The following is a 17,680-nucleotide window of genomic DNA, read 5'->3' as shown; positions in this document are numbered from 1 at the left end:
CCAAACTATCTAAACGACGGGCGATATCCGCAACCTTCGCACCAGGCAGGCAAAACACCTTGCGGTCTACACGCCCATCACACACCCCACTGTCTATGTTCCTAATGATCGAATCACCCACTACAAGGATCCCTCCACCCCCTGGAGATATATCCTCGGCACGAGAGGATAGCTGCTCATCCCCCAAGGAATGGGTCCCTTCTAAGGGATCGTTTCCCTCTTCCTCAGCTGGATGCTCTCCTTCCCCGAGACCATCGTTCTCCATGATAGCAGGAGAGCTATCATCGTTGGAGTGGGACACAGCTATAACGTCCCTGAAGGCCTCCTCCACACACCTCTCTGCCTCTCTCAGCTTTTCCAGGTCCGCCACCTTGGCCTCAAGGAAATGAAGTCGTTCCCGGAGAGCCAGGAGCTCATTGCACCGAGAGCACACCCACGACTTCTGTCCAACAGGCAGATAGTCGTACATGCTGCAGGCGGTGCAAAACACTGGAAAGCCCCCACACCCCTGCTGGCTTCTTACCTGCATAGTTTTGTTTAAGGTTTATTACGTCAATGGGTTGGAGACTGCGGTTTAGTTGAGGTCAGGGAACAGACGGGCAGAGTGGGGGGCCCTGGCCTCCTCGCCCTGCTGCCGAACTCGCCTTGACGCTTTGTCAGCTGGGGCCTTGACGCTTCGTCAGCTGGGGCCTTGACGCTTTGTCAGCTGGGGCTCCCTCTAGCTCGTGGAGCAGGCTCCCTCGCTAGGGTGCTCTGACTTTATATGTGTGGCTGGTTCCTCCCAGCTACTGCTGCCAGCCAATGATGTGTTACTTGAGGCTGATGGCTATCAGCTGGGGCTTAACACTTTAGTATTCTCTCAGGCTTCCTTCCTTCCTGAGCGAGAGGCGGGGCTGTTTAAGCTTTTGGCTGCTTTTAATCTAATCAAGGGGCTGCGCCTTCCAGGCAAGTCTTTTGTGTTTGTTGTTTTCCCACCTAGAACAGCCTGACCTTTCTTTAACCTAGGGAAACCTTTGACCACAGTCCATTTAATAGCTTGGAAGAAACACAGTTTTGTAAGCAGTTGGCTACACAGACGTATTCAGATTATTCAAATCCCTTACCCTCCGCATTTTGTTATTATTAAAATGGAATTTCAGCATCTAATCTCAACCTCACTGGACAGCAGAAATGTGTGACACTTCTTTTGAGAATAATGATTCAGTCAGTGGCACTGTTTTTAAGGAAGACCAAGAAATACAAAATGAATAAGATGATATTATTGGAAACAATCCTTATCCTCCCCAAGGAGCTCAATATAGGCCTGAAATATGGACCAAAACATCTTAAAGAATGAAGATACTTAAGAATTAACTCATGCACCCAAAAAGATAGAAACTGTAAAGAAAAGCACCTACCTTAATAGTTACACCTTGTCAGCTAGGGTGGGGAAACTATGCCCCCTCCCCAATGTTGCTGGATTATAGCTCCCATTATACCTGATCATTCACATGCTGGGTGGGCTGGAGTCCAACAACATCTGGAGGGCCATAGGTTCCCCACTGCTGTTGTAAGCGGTACACATTCTACAGTGTCAGATATTATGCTTACTTACAATTTAGCTTCTATGCAATCATTCTTGGAAGATTCCGTGGATTCCACCTGTCAATCAGATATGTGATCCATTTGCCAGCATATCCCTCGGGGTGGGGGGTGGGGTCTTTCTACCCACAGAATTCTTATCTGGCACGCACTGCCCAAATTGCCAGTAGATTATTTCCAATTTAAAATGGGATTTTGAATCCTTGTAATTTTAGAAATACACGGTGGATTTTCACCAAATCACTGAAGAGCAGCTCCCAGCAGTATCCTTGCAATTTTTGACATAATCTAAGCCAGCAAAAGGAGAAATCGAATATATGTTTTGGTGGGCAGAAAAATGGTTGCCAACAATAGGATCCTTGCAGTTCAGAGCAAACTTTTAAAGAGCTGCTATGGCTCAGCTATTTTTCAGTTTTTTTCTGATGTTTGGCCACATTATACCTCTTAGCAGGATTCTCTATGCAAAATTTCATACTCATCAGACACCACTTCTTAATTTACAACAGATATAATTTTCTGGCTTTATGATGCTGGAATGCTGGAAAAGCAAGTTGCTTGGCATTAGTCTGCAGTTCCATCCTCCTCGTTTTACACTGGGCTGCCTCAGTAAACTTAGCACTCATGGGGGAAAAGGAGAAATCCTCTTATGGATCAGCGATAGAAAGCAGAGAGTAGGAACAAACAGAGTTCTCACAATGGGTGGTATAAAAAACAGAGAGTTGAGACCTTCTTGTGCCTCATCTTGCTGCAGTCTTTTTTCTCTGCATCCAAAGCTAGAACTACTGTGTATCTTTTAGGAGTTGTCAAAGACTTGATACATCTTGATGACTATAAGCAAATCAGACTCTAGGAAGGACCACAGGAAACCAGAGCCGCCCCTAGGCACCGGGAAGCGGGGCAGTTGCCCCAGGCCCCGTGCTTTGGAGGGGCCCCACGCTTGGTGATCTGCTCACCAGCCGGCTCCTCCCTCCCTGCCTGCTCGCCTTCGCCACGCCAGGCAGGGCGCAGCGCTTGCTCACTCTCTTTCTCTCTGCCCGGGACAGGGGCTCGCTTGCCTGCCCGCCCATCATGCCGAAGCTGCCACCGCCACCGCTGCTCCTGCTGTGGTCAGCGAGCGGTAGCTGCCCCGGGGACAGTAAGCTGGGCCAGCAGTTCCAGGACTGGTGCCTGCGCACCTACGGCAACTCAGCCATTACCAAGACGGTGACCTGGAGCAAATGTGGGGGGGCCCCAACTATGCTTTTGCCCCAGGCCCTGCACATGCTAAGGGGGGCCTGCAGGATACTGTCTTACACCAGGACCGTTTGGTCCAGTATTGTCTATTATGAGGCATCTCCCATCACCTGCTTTCTGGTCCTTTCAACTGGAGATGTCGCAGGGTTGAACCTTGGATCTTTTTCATGCAAAGCAGTTTTCCTGCCACTGTGCTATGGCCTATCTCCATTCTAATCCCATGTGCAAGCCCTAAATACAAATGCATGACTGGGTTGCTTTGTAGTTTCATATCTGAGGGCTTTGGAGAGTCTGTCCTTATGATCAGTACACAGTAGCGCACCAACAAATTTAAGCTGACAAATAAAATCCAGCTCTGTCTCCTCATGATGTAAGCAGTGCAGTCTGGGTTTTCATCACTGAAATTTATGGAGTGATTTGATCCATTCAACCACAAAAGTTATTTTCATTGGATTGCAGAGATGGATTTGCAGATAGGTGTTTGTACAATAGTCTAAAAACAGAACTAGCCAATTCTGATTATAGGCAGTAGAACAGGATCCTGCATGCTTTAAAGTTAGTCTTTCTGAGTTCACATTTCTTATTAACTCAAAAAGATGGACCAATCTGTTGCAGAAGGTCATTATATGTTTAATGGAACTACTGTGGAATGAAAAATTGTCCTAGAAGTTAATATGTAACCTTCAGCTGGATCACATCTCCTGAAGATGTTTGTCACTGCAAGAGACACACGGGTCCCTGTCTCACTTATATAAACAACGGCTGAGGTGTCTCTGCTTCACTAATTTTCTACCACCACTAATATTTGTATTTGGTCCATCTAGCTCAGTACTGACTTCACTGATCAGTGGCTCTCCAGGGTTTCAGAGAGGAGGAATCTCTCAGTCCTATCTGGAGATGAGAGATTGAACCTGTGCCCCTTTGAACGCACAGCATGTGCTCTGCCACTCAGCTACAGCATTCTCTCAAATTCTAAGACAGAGTAACGAGTGACCATTCAGCCATTAAGGATTTGCATATTTGGCCATGTTCTCTTCTGTTCTGCAGCTTTGAGATCAGCAAGGGGTATGGTGTATATGACTCACTTCTTCTTTTGCACATTACAAAACGTATCATATCTCCTTCAGTAAAATAAGGGACCTACTTGACATTACAGTTCTGAAGAATGTCAAGTTCCTGACAATAGTGTGGGATTGCAATGTTCTAAAGTAGTGCCCAAGGATTCTCCCTTTTAAATGGATCACATTTAAATGGAACCCATCATATCCTTGAACATCTCTGATGGCAGTCAGTGTATATCCATCCCTGGGGTGTGAAGGATACATTAACTGCTCCCTAGTACTATATATTTGATCTACCATGCATACCTATATTAATTAGTCAGATCTTGAAGGATATATTAACCTGGGTAATGACAGCCACCTGAAACTGAAACAAGGTTGGAAGAACAAAGTGGAGAGGAGTCAAACCATCATATCAGAATAACATTGTTACTGTAAACCTATGCAGTACTCCATGTCAATGAGGCTTATTTCTGAGTAAACAAGCATAGGCTTGCAGCATATTAGTTTACTTTTAACTGTGGTTGTTTGGAATAGCCTTTAAGGCTCCAAGTTCAAGATGTATACATGGCTCTATGACATTGCACCTCCAGAGCTCATACTGGGGGATGATTCTCCAGCCTGTCTTTCATAGCTACTACTTTCATAGCATGGATTGGTTCATTGTTGCTCATCTGCTGTGCCCACTGGCCTGTGTGTGTTGTTGTTTAACGCCAGATTGGTACGTAATAAGACCACTCTCATACATGACTTGATTGTGGATGAAGGTGCCGATTTGGTGTGTATTACCGAGACCTGGGTGGGTGAGCTTGGAGGAGTTGATCTAACCCAACTTTGCCCACCTGGATACTCACTGCAGCACCAGCACAGGCTGCAGGGATGGAGGGGGGGGAGGAGTTGATGTGGTCTACAGAACTTCCATCTCTGTCACCAGGAAACCACTCTGTCTTGGAACTGGCTGTGAGGGCCTGCACCTGGTGTTGGGCCGAGGAGACAGCAAACTAGGGTTGCTGCTGGTGTACCGGGTGGAGGTCATCTCGGCTGCGGCGTTGGAGGAGCCCAGAACGATAGTGCTGGGTGATTTCAATGTCCATGCAGAGGCTGCCTCTAGTGGTCCGGCTCAGGACTTCATGCCCTCCATGATGACCATGGGGCTGTCTCAAGTTGTTACTGGCCCAACACATAGGGCAGGGCACACTCTCGACTTGGTTTTTGCTCCAGATGAGGAAGGGGTGGTCTGGAGATAGGGGGGTTGATGTCACCCCATTGTCATGGTCAGACCACTTCCTGGTGAACTTTAGATTTATGGCTGTGATCCTTACCTGCAGGGGGGGTGGACAGATTAAGATGGTCCACCCCCGGAGACTAATGGAATCCACTGGATTCCTGAATGCCCTGGGGGAGCATTCAGTAGATAGAGCAGGTAACCCTGTTGAAGCCTCTGGCACGCTGTGGAACAGCGAGGCACGTCAGGCTCTCAACACTGTTGCCCCTGAGCACCCTCTCCGGCACTGTGGAGCCCGGCTTGCACCTTGGTACACCAGTGAGCCAAGGGCAATGAAACAGGCTGGACGATGACTAGAGCGCAAGTGGCAAAAGACGTGCTGTGAGGCTGATTGGGCATGAGTAAAACATCATAACCATGCCTACTGTGTGGCGGTGAGGGCGGCGAAGAAGGCCCACTTCTCTGCCTCCATCGCATCCTCAAGTAGCCATCCGGTGGAGCTTTTCCGTATTGTCAGGGGTCTGTTGACATCAACTCCAGGAAATGGAGTCTTAGACCCTTCAGAGGCCCACTGTGAATTGTTTGCAAGGCACTTTGAGGGTAAAGTTGCTTGCCTCCGTAGCAGTCTTGATGCCCCATCTACATATACTTTAGTCCCCAATGAGGTGTCCAGTGCAACGTCTGCTGTAATTTCTTGGGAACAGTTTCAATTGATGCGGCCTGATGATGTGGACAAGGTGCTTGCGATGATGCGGCCAGCAAAGTGTCTTCTCGACCCTTGCCCTTCCTGGCTTATTAAAGCTTGCCGAGGGGGTCTGACCGAGTGGATCCAGAGTGTGGTCAATGCATCATTGCGGGAGGGAGTGGTTCCAGCTGCCTTGAAAGAGGCGGTGATTCAACCACTCCTGAAAAAGCCCACCCTGGACCCATTGGTTTGTGACAACTAACAACCGGTTGCAAATGCTCCCTTTTTAGGGAAGGTGATTGAGAGGGTTCTGGTGCAGCAACTGCAAGTACTCTTGGATGAAACAGATTATCTTGACCCATCCCAGTCTGGGTTCAGGCCTGGTTATGGGACTGAGTCAGCCTTGGTTGCCCTGATGGATGACCTTTATCAGGTCATAGGACAGGGGGAGTGCGACCCCGTTATTCGTACTTGATCTCTCAGCGGTTTATGATACCATTGATCATGGTATCCTTCTGGGCTGACTTGGTGAGATGGGTATTGGAGGCACTGTTTTACAGAGGTTCCAATCGTATCTCCAGGGTTGTTCTCAGAGAATAGCATTGAGTGGCTGTCTTTCAGCCCCCTGGCAGCTGTGCTGTGGGGTGCCGCAGGGTACCATCTTGTCCCCCATGCTGTTTAACTTCTATATGAAGCCCTTGGGAACAGTCATCAGGAGATTTGGGGCGAGATGTCAGCAGTATGCTGATGATACCCAGCTCTATTTCTCTGTAACGTCTGAATCAGGAGAGGCCATGCAAGTCCTGGACCGCTGCCTGGACTCAGTGGTGGGCTGGATGAGGGCCAATAAACTGAGTCTGAATCCTAGCAAGATGGAGGTGCTGTGGGTTGGTGGTTCCCGAGTTCGGATAATTGGTCAGTTGCCTGCTTTGGACGGGGTCGTACTCCCTCTGAAAGAGCAGGTCCGTAGCCTGGGGTTGCTCCTGGATCCATCTTTGTCGCTAGAGGCCCAGGTGACCTCAGTGGCTAGGAGTGCCTTTTACCACCTTCGGCTGGTGAGACAGCTGTGGCCGTTTCTGGACCGGGATAGCTTGACCCGCTATAGCTTGTTGTCCACGCACTGGTAACCTCCAGTCTGGATTACTGTAATGCACTCTATGTGGGGCTGCCCTTGAGGTTGGTCTGCAAGCTGCAGCTGGTGCAAAATGCGGTGGCGAGACTGCTCAGTGGGGCAGGGTATCGCCAACATGTCACCCCGCTACTGAAAGAATTGCACTGGCTGCCCATTTGCTACAGGGCAAAGTTGAAGGTTCTAGTTTTGGTGTACAAAGCCTATATAGCTAGGGAGCAGGATACCTGCAAGACCGTCTCATCTCTTACATACCCAGCCGATCACTGCGCTCTGCAGGTGAGGGCCTCCTGCAGATACTACCTTATCAGGAGGTTCGTTCTGCACAATACAGGAAACAGACCTTTAGTGTGGCGGCACCTACCCTGTGGAATTCCCTCCCTTTGAATATTAAGCAGGCTCCATCTGTGCTATCTTTTCGCCACCTTTTGAAGACTTCTTTTCAACAAGCCTTTTAAATTGAAAGCTATCCCAGTCTGTGTCAGAATTGCTTAATATGTTTTTAATGTTTTTAACCCTTTAAAAATGTTTTTAAGTGTTTTTAACGCTGTTTTGTCTTAATGTATTTTAAGATTTGTTTTTATGATGTTTTAAAGTGTTTTTAGTGCCTTGTTTGCTGCCCTGGGCTCCTGCTGCGAAGAAGGGCTGGATACAAATTAAATAAATAATAATGTCAGAACAATTTTCACCTCTTGTTCCTCAAAGGGAGTGGAAGAACTCGTTTTCACTTTCTTCTCCAGCATTAGGAATTAATTACTTGGGAGAAAGCCCTATTTTTGTCCTTCCTAAAAAACTTGTATAAAATTGGTCAGCATCAATAATGCAGAAAGTTGACCTGTTGTTTTTTTAACCACTTCGCTGAGGTCTCGCTGCATCTAAGGCTGCAGTCCTATCTATACACACTTACCAGGGGATAAGTCCCGTTGGACTCACTGAGGCTTACTTCTGGGTAGACATGTATAAAGATCAGATTCTCATTTTCCATATGTGATATATTAAGGTCACCTTACAGTGTTTTATTAATTTTTCATTTGTTTGCCACCCCATTTCTCCCCACCTATGTGGGAAAGATTCTAGACTGAAAGTATTTGCATGGCTTGGTAAAAACCACCTCTCACCCCATGAGAGCCAATTCAGTCCAGTGATTTGCAATAGATAACCAACATGGTAAAGACTCCTCATGGTGCCAGCCATGTTAAAAAGTCAACAACATGACAATCAAGAATGAAGAGTCAAGGACATGAGAACAAGAGAGGCAGAGAAACTGGTCTATGTCAGATTACTTTAATTAACAAGTAATTTTATACAAAATGTAACTAAGTACAATTTCAATACGAAGTGACCAAGTACGAACTTCAATAAAAACATATCTATGAAAGGGAGAAGCATCAGATTTAGCCATCAAAGCACAATAAAAGGAAAGGGCGAGTACAGATTTATGCAGCACACACTGCTGGCTGGTTCTACTGGCTACAATCCATCAAGATGTTCCCCTGCATAAGCCTCAATGTAATGAATAGAATCTGTATACAAACACTTGCGTGGGTGTATGCCCTAAGTGTGTAAGATGAAAGATTCCAAAACAGGAGAACACAAAAAGAAAGAACACAGATCCTATCAATTTATCCATTTTCAATGCACAAAAGCAGGGACCTTAAAAAGATGCTGCTCTAGGCCTTAGGGCATTCTCTCTCAAGGGCCAACAAATATGGAAATATCATATAGATTCCCTTTCAAATTTCAAAAGTGCAAATCAGAAACTCCTTAAATGCATGTAGGACTTGTGCTCAACCATCGCTTTAAAAAAAAAAAGATTTGTTGCTTTTTAAATAGCAAGTGGTTTTTAAAAACCATTTAAAAATGACTTTTACAAACACTAAAGTGACTTAAAAATTGTAAACATAGCAAGAAACTGGTCACTCACAAACTGCCAGCAGAACTTCAAGAGGCTTTCTTGTGTTAAAATCTCTTGCCATTTTGAACCGTCAGTTCCACAAGCCATGTAACTCTAGTAGTGTCAGTAAGCTGCCTATCACCTACGAATCAATTCACACTTAACATTACACATGGCACTACAGGTGTTGCTATGATGCAAACAGTGGTATAGGGAGATGCATCTCTGAAGATGCGACAGGAAACCAACAAATCAATCAGAATTTTGCAGCGTGTGTCTGAGTGTTTTATAAAGATGCACATATTTATCCTTCCTACAATATTATTTTACCAGAAGCATCCATGTATGTGAGCGATAGTGTGTAGAAGTCAAGTCAGGTATGCTTTAACTTGGATTCCTGCAGGGGATTGGACTAGATGGCCTTATAGGGCCCTTCCAGCTCTATGATTCTAAGTGAGAATTGAGCAGCATTTTCTTAGAGTTCACTTTACTAGCTCCTGCCACACTTTTTTATTTTCCATTACAATGCAGATGGACATCTCTTTGGAACAAAGACAGAAGCAGCCTCTTAATTTGCTTTGGTTAATTTTAGTACTATAATTTCCCTACAGAGTACATTGAGAGAGCAACAGCTTAGATGTACAGGAAATGAACTGAAGTGTAACTAAATTAACATAAGATTTATGTAGATGTAAGCTGGATCTTTAGGTTTCAGTTTACACTAGTCCAACCTTGAGACAACCAAAATCTCAAGGATGTGACAATGACCTATCTGAAGGCTACTAGTAAGTGACCTTACAAATAGCATTAAAAATAAAGTGAGAGTGTATGTTTTGCTTTCTGCCCTACAGAAATACAGTCCAGTGGAAACTGTGGGAGCTCCACATAGCATCAAAGGGTTAGTACACAGAACCACTGTATTGGGTGAATACTCTGGAAATTTAGTTCTTAAGGTTAAAAAGCAGAAGGTGAATTACCTTTGGTATTGGATTGGACAGATCACTATTTGTGCGTAAAGGGGAATTAAGGCTTGAAGGTGATAGGGATAGATGTGAGGCAGGAGGGAAAACCAAGATGCATTGTCATGTGGTAATTCAATTGACAAAGCATTTCTAACTATGTACGTTTTAATTGCAGACCAACGAGACATGCAACAGGAGGAGGTGGTAGAATCCTGAGGTGACAGATTGGACTGTACCATTTCAAGCTACAGGTGGGGGTGCCATTTGTGAATGTCTCCCCCAAAGCACAAAATTCCCTGTAAGGTTTAAAAAAACAAGCAACAAAACCCTTTCGCATCAGGGAGTGTGCAACGTGTTGGGAGTTTTAGTCTCGTTAAGGGAAGCAGCACCAGAAATTAGTCAAGAGACTTTCCAAACTATTGGAAGCTATTTTTTAAAATTACAACAGTGTAAAAGAAACCCAACTCTCTCATAGGGCAAGGCTCCTACACTCAACAGTTGTGTAGAAGAGAGAATTTCACCAGGTTTAGCTTGTCATGCAGTTCTGGTCTCTGCACTTCAAGAAGGATGCAGACAAACTGGAATGGGTTCAGAGGAGGGCAACAATGATGATCAGGGGACTGGAAACAAAGCCCTACGAGGAGAGACTGAAAGAACTGGGCATGTTTAGCCTGGAGAAGAGAAGACTGAGGGGAGATATGATAGCACTCTTCAAGTACATGAAAGGTTGTCACAGAGGAGGAACGGGATCTCTTCTCGATCGTCCCAGAGTGCAGGACACGGAATAATGGGCTCAAGTTGCAGGAAGCCAGATTTCGACTGGACATCAGGAAAAACTTCCTAACTGTTAGAGCCATACAACAATGGAACCAATTACTAGAGAGGTAGTGGGCTCTCCGACACTGGAGGCATTCAAGAGGCAGCTGGACAGCCATCTGTCGGGAATGCTTTGATTTGGATTCCTGCATTGCGCAGGGGGTTGGACTTGATGGCCTTATAGGCCCCTTCCAACTCTACTATTCTATGATTCTAAATCCCCTTTTCTACCCAACTATTTAAAGGTGCAAGACCGCTGTCTTCTTGTGCATCTGGCCACCCTAGTCTCCAAATGCTGGGCCACAAACATGGTAGATTACTGTACGGTTCTTGGGGATGGGGAAGAAGAAATTATTTACACTCCTAGAGATTGGCATGCACAAAGCCACTGTTACTAGAGATGCTAAAGGGCCTCAAGAGAATCAGTTGTCCTTTAAGGTTGTATCCCCCAAATGATTCTTATTGACTGATTTTTAATCTAGAAAATAAAGGAGCAGCTTCATCCCATGCATTTGATTCCCTCCCCTTTTAGCAAATTATTCTCCCAAGTCTAGCTAAGATAATGCTTTGAACACCCCCTTTGGCAAAATCCTTCCATTTAAAAAATATTTCACATGGCATTACCACTATCAGGCAACGCTGCTCAAAAATCTTGTAAACTGGTAGACAGCGGTAGAAATAAGCTAGTCAAGCTAAATATACTGATACAAAAATAAAAATGTAAAAATCGGTAGCCTTATTTTCTGTTTAGTTTATTTGAAATAGACATGATCAATTTTGAGCTTTGTGCTTCAATAGAACCTAGGCTTAAGCTCTCCCACCCCCACATCCCACCCCCGCAAAAGGAATGTTTTCTTTAATTCATGTGGTAGTTTGTTAACTGTGGTCCCTCTGTTAGGTGGCTTCAACTTCTCTCTCTCTCTCTCTCTAGGTCAGATCCCTCACCTTGCCCTTAATATACATATAACTGTTAGGAAATGTATCCTGTCCCATCTCCAATATTCACCCTGTAGAATATTAAAGGGGAAAAAATCACGCTTCTAACACCGGACCATTCCAAATTACAAATATCCATCTGGTTTTACAAAAAATGTAAATACAAAGACAACATTTAAAAGAGTTGGAAAAGGATTCATTTAAAGAACACGTAGAAGCCAGTAACGAAAAAATAAAAATAAGAAAGAGAGAGGGAGAAAGATGCTTCTTTTCTCTTTCTCCAAAACTGAGCTGAAGCAATTTCCGTTCTTTACCAGTTGTCTAGAAAATCAAATCCCGTCTTCAAGATAACATTACCTGCATTGCTCTGTAGGGAGATACAACATTTAGAAAAGGTGAACATTTAAGTCATTAAGACTAAAATTAACCCTAATCAGAGAGACAAACAACAATATAGTAAAAGGTGCTTCCTGGCACAGGCTTAATATTGCAAATAGGGTGTTGGCAACAGATCTTTTTTTTCAACCTTCTGGATTTCCCCCCCAGAAAGGACAAATCTTGATTAAATTGGGGGAGGGGAGTGATATGGTATTGACATGGTGTGAACACTGCAATAAACTTGCATCTTTGTCCTGGGCAGAGTTAATTTGTAAAATGAGAAGCTTGATGTTAAGTGCCGAGACAGTTCTTCCTCACTATATAATTGCTGTTATAATGAGGAAGAAAAGATGCACAGGCAGAGCCTTTATACTGCAGGGCACAAAGTATTTTGCACACACAAACATGCTGCAGCCTAGCTGGGGTTGTCTCTCAAACAGGAATTTTACTAAATGCAGTTGCCACAGTGGCCTTGAATCACGACTGATCAAAACTGGAGCGCAACTTCCAGCAAAGAGAGCTGCTGTCTCAATAATGCTGCCACTACAGACAGGTCCATCTGTCCATTGCAGTTTCTCATTTTGCTCCACATTTCCAAACCAGTCTGCAATTTCAAAAAGTCCTCATGAAAATTCATCAGTATTTTAGTGCAAAATTCTCCTGAAAATGTGTGCAAGCATGCAAGTTTGCCCAATACATTTTTGCCAAGTCATTTCCCTTAAGAGAAAGCATTTTTGTACTTTATGTTCACAAACATATGCCTTTTTATGGATGCTGTATACCACTATATGCATTTTAGAACACATTAGTTGGCTGGAGATCAGTGTTGCAAAAATGCAGAGAAGTGTGAATTTTAAAGGATGGCTATGTTTCAGTTCTCTTCATGTTTCAGAAAGTGTGAATTAGGGAGGTCCACCTTTAAATGAGAACTGAATGTGAATTTCTGCCCCATCCCTAGCTGCCACACCCTGCAGTGCTTTGACTGATTGAGCAGGGATATGGTAGTGCCACTTTTAAGCTCTGTCTTTGCCAAGGGGCCCAGTCCTTTTGCTTCCCATCCAGGTCCACACCTCGGATCCCATTTCTCCCCCAACCTCCACTGCTCACTCCCACCCTGAAATAAAACTTTAATCAGTCTGCTGAAAGGGAGGCTGGGAGAAAAACCGGGAGGGTGCAACTTTTTGGAAGGAGGATATTCACTGTGCCCAAGCCTAGCAATGAAAAGAGGATGTTGCCAAGCTGAGGCCCAGAGTGTCAGGGCACAAACAAGTCCTGAGTAGGGATGGGTGCAAAGAATGGAGAGCCTGCTTATGGCAAGGATAGGGTAGAAGAGTTTCAGGAAAGGGGGGGAGATTCTTTTCAAGAAGAGTGGTGGGAAAAAGTATTAGGGGGAAAACAGAACTGGATTTTTTTTGCGGGGGAGGAGAAACATTTCAATCACTGGTTGTGTGCTATATGCTACCAGAGGAGCCTAGAGGTGCAGGGACTCAAGCCTGTGTGGGAGCCAGGCCTTCTGTCCTGTAGGCCTTGCTCCCTAATTCTGTGGAGAAAGGGCTCAGGATGTAGTTGTTCAGAAGTAAAGATATTCTGCACAATGTTCCGGGAATTAACTAGCTATTAGACGTTATGGTTGGCTATAATTTGTGAACCCCTGCTCTCAACGGAAGCTAGGCAGGGAAGGGCTGGGCGAGGCTTTGTCACCATGACGGCATTTTCCTCAAGGCCACTGCATTTATTTTCACTGTAGAATGACAGCCATTCACTTATGATAAAGGGAGACACATTAATCAGTTCTTTACTCCTGGTGACCACAAAAAGAGATGCTACACAAGAGACACATGCTGATAGCAGACTTTCAATATACAAAAGCCCTGGTCTACCTGATCACCAGGAGATTCCTACTTGCTCCAGACAACCAGGCAACAGCCTCTTCTAACTGAACTCAGCCTGAATCCACACCTCAATTTTTCATACAGATATGACCAGTTGGCACTTGGGTATGCAGAAAGGCCTATGCCCTTGCGCATAGAAGAGAACGGTGAAGCCCCTGCATGTGCAGAGCACTATCTCTACATCAGATGCTGTGCTGCAGCCTACTGTTTCAGTCCTGCACACATGGGAAACTGACACAGAAATTTGTTGAAATTATGCTCCAAGGTACAGGATTTCATGCAATTTAAATACTAGCAAATGTTATGTTAAAGATGTGTATGTAGGTGTGTATATGTGTGTACACACACACCCCTCTATGGCATTAATGTTAGGGCTAGATTCTGGCACGAGAAAAATAAACAAGCTTAGTTACAGTTCAGCATTCTATGGAATCGCTAATCTTCTTGAGCAACATTTGCAAAAGGGCGTATTTTTTTAATTGGGCTTTTCAGGGTTTGTCTTTTTGCAAAGAGACAAGGCAAAGGACTGAATATTAGCATTTACCTGACCAATTGTCTGCGAAAGGAAACCACTATCAGCCTCTTCGCTTGTGGTCGCAGTCGATGAGAGGTTTTCCACTGCTTCAGGACAAACATCAAAGGGACAAACTGATGGCTGGCCAGGCTGAGGTTTTTCCCATTCTGTTGAGGTTGTAGCAAGAACCGGGGTGACCAATTTTTCAGGTTTCCTAACGCTAGGCTTCTCTGCTTTAGTTGCCTCTTTGGGAACAGATTCTTGCCTGTAATAAGGTTGGAGGGTCTTCTCTCCTTTCTCCATTGACTTGATCTGGCTAGGGGTCAGAGAATAAAAATCAGACTGTTCCCCTTCACACTTTGAGCGCTCAGCGTTGATCTTCCAGAACGATGATTCCTCCTCTTTCCTCGCTGGTATAAGCCCATCTGAGTTAGGTGTTTTACTACCTTGTGAGGGTTTGGGGGCTGGGGGGCCTGGAATGGTTCTGACAAGCTGTTTCGGTTCGTTCTGTGATGCCATGCCACCTGGCTCTTGTATCGATAGAGAAGCAATACTGAACTCCATCTGACTCTGTTGGGGATTAAAAAGAAAGAACTTCAAATCTCTTTGCATGGGAAAAAGCATTTAATGGAGAAGATCAGAGGGATGGTGGGGGTTGTTTTAGAGGTTATTGATGGTGGAATACATTTGGCAGACTGAGCCAAAGCTGCTCGATGCTCAGTGTCTGTTGTGGATAAGCTGCGGGCAGAATTTGAGATGTGGCACAAAATTTTAAAGTTCAGAGCAAACAAGTGCAACTTACATTTTGTGCCTAAAAAAGGGGGATTGTACAACCTATAGAAGCTGTGCAAATAAAAGAGATTTGCAATGTATTGGCTTATACGGTGCAATTCATTATGCTAATCTTAGGAGGAGAAAACAAAGAGCCAGGCAACTGTTGGAGATGGGATACCAAGTCCCACAGATTTAGCTTTGAAGAAGGAGCCACAATGATAAAATAAGGCACACTGCATAAGATTTACTAGAAAGAATAATAAAGAAACATGAAACAGACAGAAACACACCACACAAAACTGTATGTGTGTGTATACACACACACACACACACACACACAAACACACACAATAGGGCCCTGCTTTTCGGCGTTCCGCTAATACTGTGGTTTTCAATTAGAGTAAGGCCCCACTCATAAGGCACTTGTTCCGCTTTTACATATATAATGCGAGATCTTTCCCCTCAGGTATGGTTGGTTTTATATCTTCTGTGCAATTCAGGCTTCTAGTCTAGTCGGAACATCAGGACATTCACCACCATGCTTGTAGCGACTGCATCATTGTGGGAACATGGCCAATATCTGAAACTCAAGTTGGGCACATGCAGACATGAGTGGAAGTTATTATTTATTAAATTTATATCCTGCCCTTCCTCCCCAAAGGAGCCGAGGTTATAGCATGTTATAGCTTAAAGCACTGCTGTTCAACTTTGGGTCCCCAAATGTTGTTGGACTACAACTTCCATCATCCTTGGCCATTGGTTAAATTGGCTGGGGTTGCTGTAAGTTGTAGTCCAACAACATTTGGGGACCCAAGGTTGAACAATAGTGGCTTAAAGGATAGGGTAGCTACCAGGGGCGGTTCTAAAGGGCAGCCAGGTGGGGCACTGGCCTGAAGGCCCCTGGAGCTACAGGGGGCCCTCTGCTCTCCTTCCACGATCCATGGAAGCATCCGCGGACCGCCATCCCCCTGTTTTACCTACCTTTCCATTGTTTTTTGCAGCACGCAGATTTGCCATCAATCAAGATGGCGGCCGAGGTTTCCTTAAGGGGCTGAAGCCTCTGCCGCCATTTTGGTTGATGGCACACATGCATGCTACATGCGCGCATTGCTGCCATCAACCAAGATTGATTGATGGCAAACGTGCGCACGCTGCAAAAAACAACAGAAAGGTAGGTGAAGCGTGGGGATAGCAGGGGGATGGCGGGTGGTGCAGAAGCTCCTGTCTTGCGGTCCGCAGATGCTTAAGTTCTGCGGATAGCGGAAGGGGAGAGGAGGGGCCCAGGGCAGGCTGGTACCCAAGGGCCCCGGCATTTTATATACAAGACATTCCAAGTCCTACCTGGAGATGCAAGGGATTGTATCTGGGATCTCTGGCACGGTAGATGGCAAATGCCCCATGCGACCAGGCAAGTATTAAATCACAAAGCTGGCCCCATCACACTGAATTAAAATAGGATCTTCACTTACAAACACTTGGCTGTGTACTAAAAACGGAGAAGGCCACAAGAATTCATAGAGTTATTTTTATATCTTATTCACTTGTTGGGAATGTGCAGTATTTCGTTAAGCAGACAGCATGCACAGCCAAAACACGCCATTTGGCTTGGCAACCTCAAAATAGAAAAGGGGGGGGAACCCACCTACAAATACTGAAACAAAGCCTGTAAGACAAGAGTTTACAAAAAAGGCCAACCTGTAAACTTTTAAATATAATCACTGGTATTTCAAGAAGCAAAATCCCTACTCTTTAAAGAGACAGAAGAGAAGAACTCACAGTTGGCTGAACGGACAGAGAACATTGGCAGTGCAATGTTATACATGTCTCCTCAGAAGTACTGTTAGTCCCATTGGGTTCAATGGGACTTACTCCAAGTAAGCATGCCTAAGATTATGGCCCAAGTCTAAGGTATGATGGAATTAAGAAAACATCAATGCAGAGAATCTTTTGTTAGAATTTTTTTCCTGAAAAGAACACAATCCTCTGCATTTTATAATTCAACAAAATTAAAATGACAATGCATCACTGAAGCTGTACACAAAATAGCCTCTAACTTGCTGTTAGCTCCATGCAGACATATTTTATTACATTTATTATTAATTTATTATCACACCTTTCCTCCCAGGGCCTCAAGGTAACATACATGGTCCTCCTACTCCCTGCTGTTATCCTACTGTGAGGTAGGGTAGGCTGAGAGGCTGCGACTGGCCCAAGGTCACCCAGTGAACTTTATGACTGAATGGGGGATTTGAACTCCAGTCTCCGAGGTCCGACTCCAGCACTCTAACCACTGCACCACGCCAGTTCTGAAATACATTCTATTTGTTGCAAGAATGAAGAACCTCTTCGCCAACCACAGGAAGATTCAGGCTACTTGGGGAACTTAAGACAATCAGGCAGATTGATCCACAGGCTCAAACTCCAACACTGGTGATGTCGCAGCTCCTTATTCCGTTTGCATTCAGATCCAGAAATTCAACTGGCTGTCGGGAGTCTCACCTATCCCCATGTTGAACTGTGGCTCCTTGTGCCAATGCAAACTCAGGCGATAAGCATCAGGGTGAGAAAAGGATGGGGGTGAGCAGTTAAGGGCTGCTCAC

General features: G+C 45.0%; 1 protein-coding gene across 1 annotated transcript in view; it reads right to left on the bottom strand.

Annotated features, from left to right (window-relative positions):
• Positions 1-8,182: 8,182 nt before the first annotated feature.
• Positions 8,183-17,680, bottom strand: part of C4H1orf198 (chromosome 4 C1orf198 homolog) — a 34,106-nt gene continuing 24,608 nt past the window's right edge. The window contains exons 3-4 of the mRNA XM_061624468.1: positions 14,337-14,876; positions 8,183-11,889 (exon numbers count right to left, since the gene is read on the bottom strand). Coding sequence (XP_061480452.1) covers positions 11,833-11,889; positions 14,337-14,876 — 597 coding nt within the window. The 3' untranslated portion in view covers positions 8,183-11,832. The remainder of the gene's footprint in view (positions 11,890-14,336; positions 14,877-17,680) is intronic.

Source organism: Rhineura floridana, chromosome 4 (assembly GCF_030035675.1).
Source record: "Rhineura floridana isolate rRhiFlo1 chromosome 4, rRhiFlo1.hap2, whole genome shotgun sequence".
NCBI lineage: Eukaryota > Metazoa > Chordata > Lepidosauria > Squamata > Rhineuridae > Rhineura > Rhineura floridana.
Note: the sequence above shows the minus strand (reverse complement) of the source record. Positions and strands in the feature narration are given on the sequence as shown.